This window comes from Urocampus carinirostris, chromosome 13, assembly GCF_059441175.1.
Source record: "Urocampus carinirostris isolate Australia breed hairy pipefish chromosome 13, RoL_Ucar_1.0, whole genome shotgun sequence".
Classification (NCBI taxonomy): Eukaryota; Metazoa; Chordata; class Actinopteri; order Syngnathiformes; family Syngnathidae; genus Urocampus; species Urocampus carinirostris.
The window spans coordinates 26,656,868-26,671,171 of record NC_142361.1 but is presented as its reverse complement, the minus strand read 5'-3'; the positions used below and the strand labels follow the sequence as shown (position 1 = coordinate 26,671,171).

The 14,304-nt window shown below is 37.3% G+C and overlaps 1 protein-coding gene across 2 annotated transcripts in view; it reads left to right on the top strand.

Annotated features, from left to right (window-relative positions):
• Window positions 1-14,304, top strand: part of lrrc1 (leucine rich repeat containing 1) — a 42,617-nt gene that overhangs the window by 11,695 nt on the left and 16,618 nt on the right. For both annotated transcript variants that reach the window (XM_088351292.1, XM_088351291.1), the window contains exons 2-14: window positions 2,983-3,100; window positions 3,513-3,591; window positions 3,916-4,005; window positions 5,844-5,900; window positions 6,000-6,063; window positions 6,516-6,590; window positions 7,097-7,241; window positions 7,317-7,435; window positions 7,690-7,773; window positions 8,576-8,691; window positions 9,315-9,487; window positions 10,673-10,809; window positions 11,787-11,906. In XM_088351292.1, the coding sequence (XP_088207418.1) occupies window positions 2,983-3,100; window positions 3,513-3,591; window positions 3,916-4,005; window positions 5,844-5,900; window positions 6,000-6,063; window positions 6,516-6,590; window positions 7,097-7,241; window positions 7,317-7,435; window positions 7,690-7,773; window positions 8,576-8,691; window positions 9,315-9,487; window positions 10,673-10,809; window positions 11,787-11,906 (1,377 nt within the window). The remainder of the gene's footprint in view (window positions 1-2,982; window positions 3,101-3,512; window positions 3,592-3,915; window positions 4,006-5,843; window positions 5,901-5,999; window positions 6,064-6,515; window positions 6,591-7,096; window positions 7,242-7,316; window positions 7,436-7,689; window positions 7,774-8,575; window positions 8,692-9,314; window positions 9,488-10,672; window positions 10,810-11,786; window positions 11,907-14,304) is intronic.

Below are 14,304 nucleotides of genomic sequence, written 5' to 3'. Positions count from 1 at the left end.
TTATGTGGATTTTCATCATTAGATTTCTCAACACTGAACACAGATTATTTAATGAGCTTCCATATAAAGGATTCCTTAGGGATGTACAGCCCAAACTATATTTTGGGTGTGACATCTTTACTGTAAACTGTAGTTCAAAATGTTCCCTATATATACTGGACAGTAACAAATAAAATTCAGTGTTTGTTAGTCTTTGCGTTGAACGACAAGGAGTAAATTTGCATGGAGTCAATTTTGTCTCCGAGCCATACGTACTCATGCAAAGAGCCATCTATGGCTCGCAAGCCATAGGTCTCAGACCCATGCTCTTTTGGAATAATACATTTTTTAAAACTACAGAAAGTCACAATAGCTTATCTATCCATGTTTCTTTATATCTGGTTTAAAGTTAATGTAAGATCAGTGTAGGAGGAACTAATAAGTTTGTCCCGGTATCCACTAAAGATGTTATGCTAATGTATTGCATTACCCAAGTGAAATGGAATTCAGAATTTATCGCACATGTGGTTTTCTTTCAGAGAGGATTAGATTGGTTCATCGGTTGTTTAACTTTCTGCCATTTGACTGTTAAACTGCAATATTTGAGACGACAAGGCATGTATTTTTTATGATGACACAATGTATGTCAGTGTACATTGGACGTGAACTTCGTGTGATAACTCAAATCATTTATGAATATTGTTTGACTTTCAACCGCTTAAATTGATCAGTGCCATCAGACCTATCCATACACATGTAGGTTTTCATTTATTTATTCTTCCTCCCGCCTCTTAGGGAAACATCTAAAATTGACTATAAAGAAAACTAGCTGAACTGTATATACATACAATTTTTAGGTAAATATTTCATATGGCATAATTTAGAGCTTCATATTTGTCAAAAAGTGGTGGGAATTATTTTGAATGCCTTTATTTATTTGTGACGGGGCTACTGATGTGGGCAATGGCATACAGAGTTATCCTGGGGCCTGGCAGTGTCGGGGGCACAAAGTGGCCAACCACTAGGTGTAATGGGTACCACATGATTTTTTTCATTTTTGGATTGCCAAATGCTTTGTCCGCTCACATCTCCTTCCACATCATCTTGCACATCATTGTCACCCAGATATTCCTCCATGTCTTCTTCTTCTACATTGTCAACTGGTTCCATGTCGTCAGAAACCTCTTCTGTTTGTCCCCCTTCTGCCAAGCAATCAGCTTCAAAATCCTCATCGGAATAGTCGGAATCGTCAGAGAAAAGTACCTGGTAAAATTTTCACTACATGACCAAATGCAGTGCCTTATCGGCTGAGTATTTCCTTTCCATCCTGCCCAAGTCAGTTTTGGTAGGTAATGGCCGCTAGGTTGAGTTGGGCCCCTATATACATTTTGCCAAAGACATCACGATCCGTTTGGATTCAAACAGCTGACCAATAATAGTTGAAAGTCGACCAAGGTTTTATTTGAGTTGTTCACCTTCCCCCTGGGAATTATTCAGATGTTTCTTTCTCACCAAACAATCAGTTGTTTATCTTTGAAGCAGTGCAGGGTTATCATGCCCACAAGTGCTTTGACTCTGGCAAAAGGCACACACGCAATTCAAGTTCACGGTTTTGGATTTTGCAACGAGGTAGAAAGCACGACAGTTCTTTTGCATTGTTTTGCACAAGTTTCTGCAAAACAATGCTAAAGAATTGTCGCGCGTGCAATGCGCCTTGGTGTGCGCCTCAGGTGTTCCAGGCAAAATTATTATTACTATTTTCATATTCGGACTTTGGCGCCACTTAACAACTTTTTTTACTTGGCATACAATTGACTCCACGGCACAAAAGTGAAAAACACCACAATCCCAGGGGAATGCATTGAAATACACCAGGTTTATGATAATTCAAAGTTTATGGATTCTAATGGATGTATGCAGAATCCCAATAATGTACATAGCACGCTTTGTGTAGAGTATGTGGATGGCTCCTAATTGCAATAACATATAAATCACAGCACAATGCCATTTTGAACATCATCATGTTCTCACAACCCATGGGAAGTTTGAGCTGCCAAGTGTTTACTTTTCAATGCTCCCTCTTTGATTGAAAATGCAAGAAGTATGAAAATGTACATATTTTGTACTTGCATGCCACGATGGTTAACTGAAAAAAGGAGCCATGTTTTGCAGCCTCTTCTGATGATTAAAGTCATCTGTGTTTGGTAGGCCAACCAATACAAGATTATCAATTGAGCATTTATCGAAGATCGGGATTGTCAGCCCACATAAGTGTCAGACAGACAGCACATCTGTACAGATACTTTGTATGTTATGGTACATCCTCATAAATCACCACAATGGCATGACTTTACAAGAGGGCTACAGTATCTGTTTTAATGAGATCAAGTTTTTATTCACAGATGATTACAGATTTACAAGTTTGCTGTTCTCATTGAGTAGGGAAAATAAAAATAAGACCAACAATTGCCGTTTAAGTAAGAACTGTTTCAAGTATGTACATGTTTCAATCACGTTTGGTTTCAAGTTGGCTCGTTTCCTTTGCAAGTTGATTCTAGCTCTTAATTATTGTCAGTCCTGTATATTTCATGTTTGGAGAAAAAAAACGCTATACAGCACAGATAGGTTTGGGTTTGTTTGGAGATATTCAGTGAAACCATTAAAAAGGAATTGTTGAGTGATGCATGGATGTTTAACAGAGGTTTCTATTGACACTAGGAATGAGAATGATTTGTCTCAATTTCATGCCAACTGGCTCAACAAGTATTTTGTATCTGTCGGACTTCCTCCCTTTTGAACTTCACCCCATTCAGAAATTGTCAAATCAAAACATCCTTTCCATCATCTTTTGGATCCTATCTACAAATTTGTCTTTACCACATTGGCAATACATATCTTCTAAAGCTTGACTCCAGAACAATTGTATTTCATATTCTTATTTCTCCTTTACTATTTACATTTTTGATGTAAAAATGCCCTTTTTTTCTTGTTTTAAATTTACAGCCATTTTTCCAGCTGGTAAAGCTAAGAAAACTCAGCCTGAGTGACAATGAAATCCAAAGACTTCCTCCAGAAATTGCCAACTTCATGCAACTGGTAGAGCTTGATGTATCACGAAATGGTAATTGCTTCTTTTCTACTACGCTGTTGCACACACTTGTTTGGAACACCTTAGTTTGGTCTAATGCTGCATGAGAAGCCTTTGATACGTAGTGATTCAATGATTTAATCAATATACTGTATTTAAATGTCATATCGTAATTGACTGTAAATAAAGAGTTAATAAAAATTAAAAATCAACAAAAATGTCAAAAGCTGTTTTATTTTATTTAGTTTTCTTCAACTTGAGAGCAACACAAACATTCAATTTGATATATCTTACTGATGGTAAAATACAAAAAACACCCTACCAGCGAGAAAATAGATTGACCTCCGAGTGTGACCTGGTTCTTGCAAATTTTATGTTTTTGATCCCTGCTAAAAGCACAATTGTTATAGTCCTAATATCTGTTGTTTGCTTTTCCTGTGTGCAGATATTATGGAAATCCCAGAAAGCATTTCATATTGCAAAGCCCTGCAAGTGGCAGATTTTAGCGGGAATCCATTAACAAGGTAATATGACAGTTATTTGCAAAAGTGAATAATTAAAACACATTATATTGACACCCCCCCTCCATTTTGACAGGCGTTGCGTTTACTGTAATTGTGAGATAATGATGACAAGGCTTAATGTTGCCTATGTAATTTTAAGCTATTACATTTGGATAGAGAAAAAAATATGGCAATAATAGCCCATTGAAAGGCCATTGCAAATTGGTTTTATCGAGTCAAACGAGATACCGCCAACTGTTTATTTGATTTTTTGTATTAAAGTTATTAGGATTGGTAGGGTAATGCTGAATATGGAATATAGTCCTACTTTCTCCTTTTTTCCAGGCTACCTGAAAGCTTTCCAGAGCTCCAGAATCTAACCTGCCTTTCCATTAATGACATCTCATTACAAGTCCTACCAGATAACATTGGAAAGTAAGTCATTCCACTAATGTGTTAGATTAGCTTTGGCTTATGTGCAGTTACAAGTATTCCGTAGAAAAAAAATACGCATTTGTTAAATGTTTTTCTTTTTCTTTTATCTGTTCTTCCCTTTTTCTACTATGTGTCTTTAAGACTTTAAAACATTTTAAAACGATAACATTGCTGTAAAATTTCAAGCGCCATCCATACATGAAACCTAACCCCAACCAAATTTTCCCACCCAGCCAACTTTGTATCTGTAAGCAAACGTTCACTTAATGGGGTTATCTCTTAGAAGCAAAAGGGCATGTCGGATTTCTATGTTGAGATGTTGTGAAAGAGCTATCTGCCAATATTCTTGTTCCCATCAAATTATAATCGGAATTACTAACATAGCCACGCACCTTTGGGTGGAATTGTGATAAGGGAGATTTGCTCTTGAAGGGTGTATTTATTGAGAAAATCTGTAGTGAAATGTCAATGCTGATTTACTCTTTTGGTTGCCCTCTTTAATTTCTGTATTACTTATTTTCTTTAGTTTATTTTCTTAAAAGAACTTTGAATAGTACACAGCGCTCTCTAAATGGTTGATTTATGACTACTTTTGTCTTTAGAGTTTTTTGAATGGTCAAAAAAGTGAATTGATAAAAGGAAACAATCTGAGAAAAACTAAACTGAGCTTTTAGGAGGTACAATTATACGTAATTCCTCAAACGTCAAATTACGGTAATAATTAAGTTATATCACTAGAGCAAAAGTTGCCTCTATTGTGGCATATTTGAATGAAGTAACATCTAATTATTTTGTGGTTATGCAGTGTACAGGAATTAATGCCATGGAATAGACAATTTTGCACCATGCCCCTCTTAGTACAGTTTATATGCCCATATGCCCCATATCTCTGTCTTTTTGTCAAAGTGCAGACATCTCATCATAATATTTAGACATTTAACAGTACGTTATATCATAGGTTATTCAATTGAAGTACTTGGGAAAACCCTGCATGAAATGTCATCCAAAACTCAAATGCACCTGTTGCAAAATATGTTGTGGCAATACTGGCTAATCAATAGTTATTTGATCATACGTAAAGCTTTTTAATGAAGTCGAAGGTGAGTTGATTAGATCTACATTTGGTGGAGGATTGCTACATAAATGTGACTGTTCACGTTATGAGATACACATTTGTGGTGTGCTCCATTAGTTGCATCTTTTACAATACACTGGAGTTAGTTTTAACTTACTGCCGTGGCAGTGAATGTAATAGTAATTACCATTAAAGTTTTACACCCTTACCATTTGCAGTTAAAGAACAAAAGTTTTCATCTAGTATGTTCTTTCAAGATGCATGAGCCATGTTTTACTTAAAATAGTAATGTCTTAAAATAACTTGACTGTGGTAAATTGAGGGACGAAAGTCAAATGACCATCATCTACCCTCGTATAAGTACTATCCTTGGAATCCGTCTGCAAACCTCAACCAAGATGAACTTTGCACAGTGCGACTGAAAACTTTCCATTGTAAAAGCAGTCATCAATTGGAAACAAGACGTGCATAAACACCACCCAAAGATAAACCCTGCACTAGTTTGTCGTACTTCGCTCTTTTCATGGCCCAGGAGACATTTTGCCCTTCGTTTAAGTGATTCTGTTGTTTAGGCTGCTGCTGCTTTTGATAAGATGGGGGCAGCCTCTGTAATGTTTCCTGTTCCGTACATCTAGATGGCAAAGAGGTCTTTTATGGTCGTTTGTGGTTCAACTTAATTTGGTCGCCGTCTTTGTTTTAAGAGCATACTGAGTGTACTGCGGAAATTTAAAGGCGTCACCTAAACAATGTCTTGTCATTGCAGCCTCTCCAATTTGGTATCACTAGAACTCAGAGAAAATTTGTTGACATTCCTCCCAGAGTGAGTATAAAAAACACTTGCCTTTCTTCACGTAGAGTCCTTATTTACTGATAATGCATCACTTTTAATGTTTTTTTTATCCCTCCTATACATCCACAGTTCCCTCTCCTTGCTCCACAGACTGGAAGAACTTGATTTAGGAAATAATGAATTATATAGTTTGGTAAGTTTTTTGTGGAATCTGTATTCTCTGAAACTTTTCTCAGTTTTCTTGCTGTCGCCACACTGAAAGTAGATAAGAATTCCTCAAGAACAGCTTCCCTGTCTTATCGCGCAGATGGGAGGGGGCCATCTGCTTCCAGCTTTGGTTTTTAGGGTGTAATCTTGTGTGAGCACTCAAAATCGTGTGAGTGCGAGTGATTTACTGGCATAGTAGGCAAAAGCTAGTTGCGGTGACGTGGCTGTTGTGTTGAGTTTTTTTGTGTTGAAATCCACAGAGAACTGCTTAGATTGTCAATTGCAGTACAGTGTTGGCAATAAAGCTTGAATATTTTTTGAAAAATTAATCAAATACATTTTATAACATGATTACATATCACCGTTGCATTTTATAGTATTGTCTATTTTTCTTTTTGCTCGCTCATTCCATTGTGACATTCTTTCCCCCCCACACAGCCAGACACAATAGGCTGTCTCATCTGTTTAAAGGATTTGTGGCTAGATGGAAACCAGTTGGCCGAAATACCTGCGGTAAGATCATATAATTTATGTCCTGTTTGCAACTCGTATGATTCTTTTTCATTTAGATGTTTAAACACAAAATCAAACACTGACCTTTCAAGTGGCTTTAATCTGAGTTGCAAAACTGTCACACTCAGCAGCAGTTGTCTGATTTTTGGCGTGCCTGCAGTGGGTTTTTGATAAGTTTTGCAAGTCAGTATGATTTCCTTTGAATTGTGATTTCCTTTAACGCTAAAATATTCCTAAGTTATCGTTTCAAGACAATTAACAAGTATTTTAGTTTTAAAATGGAGGTGTACAAATTCATACAAGTGATTTGTTGTATTTAATTTATTTATGGGGTTAAATTAATCCGGTCATGAGCCTATTTGATATGGATTGTGTTTGACTGGTCCACTGTAACTGCTACACTCCAATACATTTGTGTATGGCAAGTTAATACTATGACCAGCTGTCTCGAAGAGCCACTTTTAATTTTAAATGAGTGTGTATGTTTTTCCAAAATGAAACCTTAGGAGATGGGCAGTATGAAGAGCTTATTGTGTTTAGACGTGTCTGAAAACAAACTGGAACGACTTCCAATGGAACTGGGAGGCCTGTCAGCACTCACTGACTTGCTTGTTTCGCAGAATATTATTGAAGCTCTACCAGAAAGCATTGGTAACGCATCTTTAATGGCAATTCATGCTGCCGTACATTCTGAGTCTAACACACTTCTTTTTTTAACACCCAAAGGAAAGCTACGAAATCTGTCTATTCTGAAAGCCGATCAGAACAGACTTTCGTACCTGCCAGACAGCATTGGAAACTGTGAAAGTTTAACTGAACTTGTGCTTACAGAGAATCAAATACAGGTTTGTTTAGAACTTTCTTTTATTCAAGTGTAATAAAAACACTGTACTTTGACCTGTAAAATTACATACAGCATTGCAAATACTCCTGAGTGAAAGTCAAAAGGGTGCATGGCGGTGAAGACTTTTCTACAAATTTCTAGATAATAATCTATTGGATTCACATATTTATAAAAGGAACTGTCATTTTAAAATGTTAAATGCACCAACAGACATGATTGGGCCATAAACTGTTGAATCATTTGCTGTTTCTACAGGTTTTACCAAGGAGTATAGGAAAATTGAAGCACCTTTCAAACTTCAACTGTGACCGAAACCTGCTAACGTCATTGCCTAAAGAGGTTTGTCTTTATCCTAAAGTGCTGAGAGCAGAATCTAAGTGTTGTTCTATGCAATCAACTGTAACATTAAATAGTAAAATGTGTCTAGATGTAAATTTAAATAGTGAGTTTTGACTGCAAGACCATGTGGAATATTTAGTTCTATGAAATGTTCCTTTCTATCAGTGTTTAAGTGGGGGCTGGTTTAATGCAAAACTATAAGGGGCTTCTCTAGCTACTGTACAATGGTCTTGTGTCTTAATGATGCGGAGCTTGGAAAAATATAATGGGACCCTTGGCCTCTACAATGTTGGCACTGTCATTGTTTTCTCAAAGAGGCCGTTGCATGACATCAACGCTCGCATTGTAACAACGGTGCACAGCAATGATGCGTGCAACTTGACCATTTGTACAGTACATCCAAGTGAGCATTAATTATTTCAGAACAGTTTTGAAAAAATCGCTTATCTTTTGACACTAATTTACTGGTTAAAGCATTTTACATAAATTCAACCTTTTAAAGCATGCACAGAATTTTAGCAGATTAATAGATTACTTGTCATCTTAGATGGCTCATCAAGCCCAAGCCTAATTGTACTCAATTTTAGGTCACACTGCTGGATTACATCGACTTTAAAGTGAACTAGATTACCACTGATATTTCTGGGACAACGTGTACAAATGGCCCTAACAGACTCAGTCGGATTACAAGCAATCTTTTCGATCTATTATTCTCAAGCCCGAGATTTACATGTGGTCAGTTTTTAGATGAGATGTTCTCATGCTGCAGTTTTGATTAAAATCTGTTGATTTTGTTCTTTAGATTGGAGGCTGCTGTGGCCTGAATGTCTTTTGTGTGCGGGAGAACCGACTAACCAGAATACCATCAGAGCTTTCGCAAGCAACAGAGCTTCATGTGCTTGACGTTTCTGGAAATAGGTCTGTTTTCTGTTAGGAAGTTGGTAGAGTTTTTTAAGCCGGCAATACAGCGTTGGCTACAACTATGTACTTAAATAGTCATTACAAGTTGCGATAATAAATCACAAATGAGACCCACATGTTTTCTCCGACAGAATACATCTTATGATTGTTGTCAATGCATAAATGAGGATTTTATTGTTGAACAGATCACCCACAAACACTTAATACAATTACATATATAGAATATACATTATATATAGAAGGTAATCTTTCAAAAAAACTGTGAAAATCATGGCATTGCTGATTTTAAAAGCAATTGGGGCAAAATGCCAAGCATTAGCGTGTGTGAATCCTCCCTGAGTATGTTGTTTTTTACTTACCATTTAAAATGCTTGGATCTAATACTTCAAATTTATAACCCATCTGCCAATCATGATATCCCGACAGTTAAATTTGACTTATTTTTTAGATCAACAGGAAAATGGTAAGTTTTGCCTTAATAATTTCTACACACCCATTCTATATGGGTTCTGTGTTGACAAAGACAAATAGATACTTTATTCAGTCCCGTAGGGAAACTCACATTATTTACTTGAAATAATACAACATTTTAAAGGTATTGTTCTGTGTGTTCCTGCCAGGCTTGCACACTTACCCATGTCTCTGACATCGCTACGCCTGAAAGCTTTATGGCTTTCAGAAAACCAGTCACAGCCCCTCCTCACCTTTCAGACTGACGAGGACCCAGATTCGGGCGAGAAGGTCCTCACTTGTGTGCTGCTGCCCCAACAGCCGTTTGAATCTGAAAACAAAGGTAACAATCAGCTTCTCAACTATGTTTTTTGGCTATTTTTACAGCAGATATTTACTTAATAATTGGATAATGGTGAGTCACACATAAAAAAAATGTATTGACTATAATGATATTGGACAATTAATCATCCTTGAACCTTGAAAAACTTGCTCCGGTTCCTTTTAAATTGTGTGTTGTTATATTGATATGGGACACTGGCTCTGGTATTGTTACTACTTCATAGATTTGATCAATTTATCAAATGACACACAGTGAAATAAAACGTGCTTAAGAATTAGCTTCGGTCCGGAGAGCAGGTTTGGAGGTTTTGTTGAAATTTCTCTTAAAGTACATGGTGTGGCTCCGTCAAAAAATGTTAACAAATATTTTTGCTTTAATGGCTCTTTGGGTCAAAAATGATCCTGACCCCCGGTTATTGACATTATTGGGTACAGCTATAATTAAACCACAAACAGGAAGTTTTTGTCAAGACAGAAGTGAATTGTTCTGGGCACATCAGTTTTGTTATTATTATTGTTTAGGAAACATAAATTGTCTATATTGTAAGCTTTTCACCCAAGTGTCATTTGGGTGATCATCATCCTCTGTCATTCTTCCGTGATCTTATCCAGGCGTAGATGTCTACTTGTTTGTACACTCTGATCCTTCCCTGTTGAGCATATTGTATGGGATCAGGACGCCTGTAAGAGATCACGGCCTATGTTGTCCCATGACGCCCTCCTTGGAGATGTTACGCCAAAATGCTTTAGATTGGACAGCCAAAGAGGCTTAGCAGCGGCTGGCTTACTTCCATCAAAAGCTCACCAACTCTGTATAAAGACACGCCTCAATGTGGTCTCTTTTGCTGTCAAATACAACAGGTTAAATGTGCTCTATTGCATCCCTGTGTTAATTGAAGTTTAAGAGATTGGTTTCTGTTAATAAATTAAATGTCACAAGGATGCGGATTGAGACAAGATGGTAGCAGGCCAATGAACTGAGGAGGAAAGCTGAGGGTGGGGGAGCAGGGAAGACTGCTGTACACTTGTGACTAAGCCAGGATTTGAAACAGTGATTCGAGAGTTAGAGCATCTTCTCATAAAGAATGGCCGCATTAATCGATTGAATTTGCACAAAATCTAATAATTTTCTTCACACTCGCCCTTCATCAGCGTCACCGTTTAGAAATTGTGTTGTTGCCCACAGGCTCTGATCTTGCCCGCTTTGGAGCCCTGGAAAGCTTGGTGAATGACATGACGGACGACACATGGGACAACAAAGCAATGAACAGGATCAGTGCCATTCACTTCCTAGATGATGACGAGGAGGAGGATGATGAAAAGGTAAAACCCTTAAACTCGAGTGTTTGGTGTTGTAACGTGGGCCTTTTACACAAAGCAATGTCTTTCTGTTGAAATGCAAATTAGTTCTCCAGTGTGTTGTCCTTCAACTTTGTTTGAAATAGCAAAAATAAGAAGCTAAAAAAAAAATGAGCAACGGTTAAAGTAATACGATTTTTATTTATCTGTCTGCATTATCGTGTGTTTTGGAATAAATATTTTACACATTCGGATTTTATGGATTGTCCTTGATGTAACAAAGCCATTTTTGCAGTTTAGTCAGGTGCGGATTATGTATGTACAAAAAGCTTTATCCTTTACAAATGTACTAGGTGCACTCTATAGTCCAAATTTTACGGTATATAGGGTGCATCTTTTCAGGTGCTCTTAAAGTTTACGGTTAAATATTTTCTCTTAAGTATGTCTTAACACTGAGTTCAATGAGCCCTTATGCTTTTTTCCACCCCTCCCATCTGCTCTTATGTTAGTTTTAGAAAGCTGTTCGGTGCAGAACACATTTGGTAGGATGGGTGGGGATTGTTGGTGAGTAAGGTCATGCTCGGCGCTGTGTTTTTTATTCGCTTTTGTTAGTATAGCATAAAAATTGTAAAAGTAAGAACATATCCCGCTCTGCTCGTACCCGCAACGTTCTTTTTTAGATCATCATGAATCGTGAGATCAGTTCAAAGAGTGGAGACCTGTTAGGCATGTTTGCCTTGACGTGATCGGCTAACCGAACGTTGTCGGCTGAAAGTCTATAGGAAATTTTGGTGATTGTTTAAGTTGTTTGAAGGCAGAGGCGTTTGAAAGCTAAGGCAACACCTCATTTGTTAATATTCAGTTGTGCACTATACAAGGATGCGAAAGGTTCTAGCATACTGGCTCTTCTTCTGGTTCTGTGGCCTTCCCAGTACCACTTACAGTACGTCGACCACAGGTTTCAGATGCATCATTAACACAAGATTGCATCCTCCTTTCAGGGAACACTAATGCGCCGTGCCACTCCCCACCCGGGCGAGTTGAAAACAATGAAGAAAGCAGCAGAGAACCTCCGCAACGATCTGAATGCCGCCAAAGGCCTGGACTCCAACAAGAACGAGGTCAATAATGCGGCAGACAATGTGACCACCTCTGTGTGACCTTTACTTTTACCTTTTTGGATTTGTGTTTCTGCCTCCCGTGTCCCACCATGTCATCACGCACAATCCAGCAACTGTCCCCCCCACCTTCCTTTACCCCAACAAACCCTGCTGTGGCCTTCCCGTCCTGTGATTGAACCCTGGAAAGCCTGTAAAGCTTCGTTCTCCCTCAGGGCTGCTGTGCCTTCCTGTTTTTAATTCACCTCCACAGCAATAATGTTCTTATGAAAATGATTTTTTTTAAATGCCTCTTTTAAAGTAAAAAACACTAGGTAGTTGCACTATTATTTTAAATCTATGATACAAACAAAGCATTTTAAATACTGTATGTGTTCTATATCTATTTTAAACACTGGGTAATTTTTTTCCTATTCTGGGCATATAGAAAAGCAGGTTTTGGATCTACTGATTGTTGTATAGTCTCATGTGAATACTTTTATATTTTATGGCAGCTCCGATGTAAATAGAAATGTATAGCAAATGTAATTTGTATTTTTTTCCCTTTTTGAACTTGGTACTCTTTTTGTTCTTCAAAAATCTAAAGGAAATCACAAAATGTCATTCACGCATGTCTTATTCGGTCCATTTTAAATGTCATTGAGTACGATGGCCTTGAAGCCTTTTTGAGAATCTGTTCGAACAACTGCACATAACCTCAGCTCTACATAATTTACTGCTTTGTAATGATTATTAAAATAGATGCCAAAACACAGCTGTTTATTTTCCAGCTCTTTCTAGTGTCTAGTTTAGAATAAAAGTGGATGGTCGCTAGGCCTGACGTTAACACCACAAGGGAACATCAGCATTTCTGGGAAATGCAGTTTTGGAAATTCCACTACAACATACTCATAAATGTTTTTCTTTGAACATTTAATAGCTTTTTGATTTGTGGACCAGGTTCTTTAAGATATTTGTTTTTAATTATTTCCTGATCAAACTGCACAATTTCTGATCTTAAAGACCTTTTTAATCCTTGAGATCTGAATGACTTTTAACCACTGATCAATAAATTGAGTGCAACACTAAGCATCTTGTTTCTAGTTACTTTGACTCACCAGGCAAAGCTGAATTGATTTTTAATATCTTTGGGAGTGTTTTATTTGAATACTAAATCAGGAGAACACAATTAAAAATACATCAATAAAGCAACTTTGTGTCTGCCTGTTAATCGCTCGCTTGCTCAAGCTTTTGGAATGCTCCGTTTGTCCAGCCTGCATGTACCGACACTCGCATGCTTTTCATCATAAAACCTTTGTGTACGTATCGTTTTTACAACTCACTTATGTTTTTATCATATTCATTTTGCTAAAATTCTAAAGATTTTCATCAAGCCCTGTTCTCTCCAGTGTCTAGATTTTATAAGGATTTCTGTTTAGTCCTGTTTTATTGACGTCACCACATGACTAACTAATCAAGTATTTGAGCTCCATAACTAAATCTGGTACGGATCCTTTTGGTGCCTCTATATTTTTCAGAGCCGCTACATAACTCCACTTAAAACCACTAAATTCATCTAAAATGCATGTTTTGGCAATGTGATAATAATAATAATAATAATAATAATAATAATTTCCATTGTATTGTCATTCTTTGTAACAATGTACATAGAACGAAATGTCGATACACCTGACCCGTTGTAGCGAGTCGGTGCAGCCGCAGCCAGAGGGCGCCGCCATTATACCAATTAGGTATGTCTCGGTCGAGGCGCAAACCAGCGACCTCCCAGTCTCAAAGCGGGCACACTACCATCTAGGTTACTGAGCTGGTATTTGAGTAATACAAATAATATTCCTTTCCTCCGAGATTAACTAATATGTGTTTAAAGCATGTGTTAAATTTCATTTGCATTTCACGTTGTTCATCATGATTAGGGAATATAAGTAGAAGCACTGATATTTACATGAAATCTCCAAGTTTAATGCCTTACCTAGATATTGCTTGCCTGTAAAACCCAAGAACAACAGCATGCTTTTCTCTTTTAATGTCATACTCTGTCATCAGCATTCTACAACAGAGATGGAAAGTGGGGGGTAGGGGTCACCAGAAAGAGTAAAAGTTGCTGCTCAGTTTAGCTGCACGGATGTTTTTCTTTTATATAATTATCCTATTTTAATTGTATACATAGAACAGGCTATAAATAGGAGAACCAGTTCCCCTTGACCTTGGTACAGGTTGCTGGTAAATGAATGACTAAATAAATGAAAGTTGCCCTGTAGGGGTTATACTCGCATTGTTCAATGAAATAAATTACATGAATTAACTAAGAAGGTTTAGCAGTATTCTTCTGTATTCAAATATATATACCTGCTTTATACAGCTGTCCACACGTTAAATGTGGAAAAGTTATATATTTTTTTAA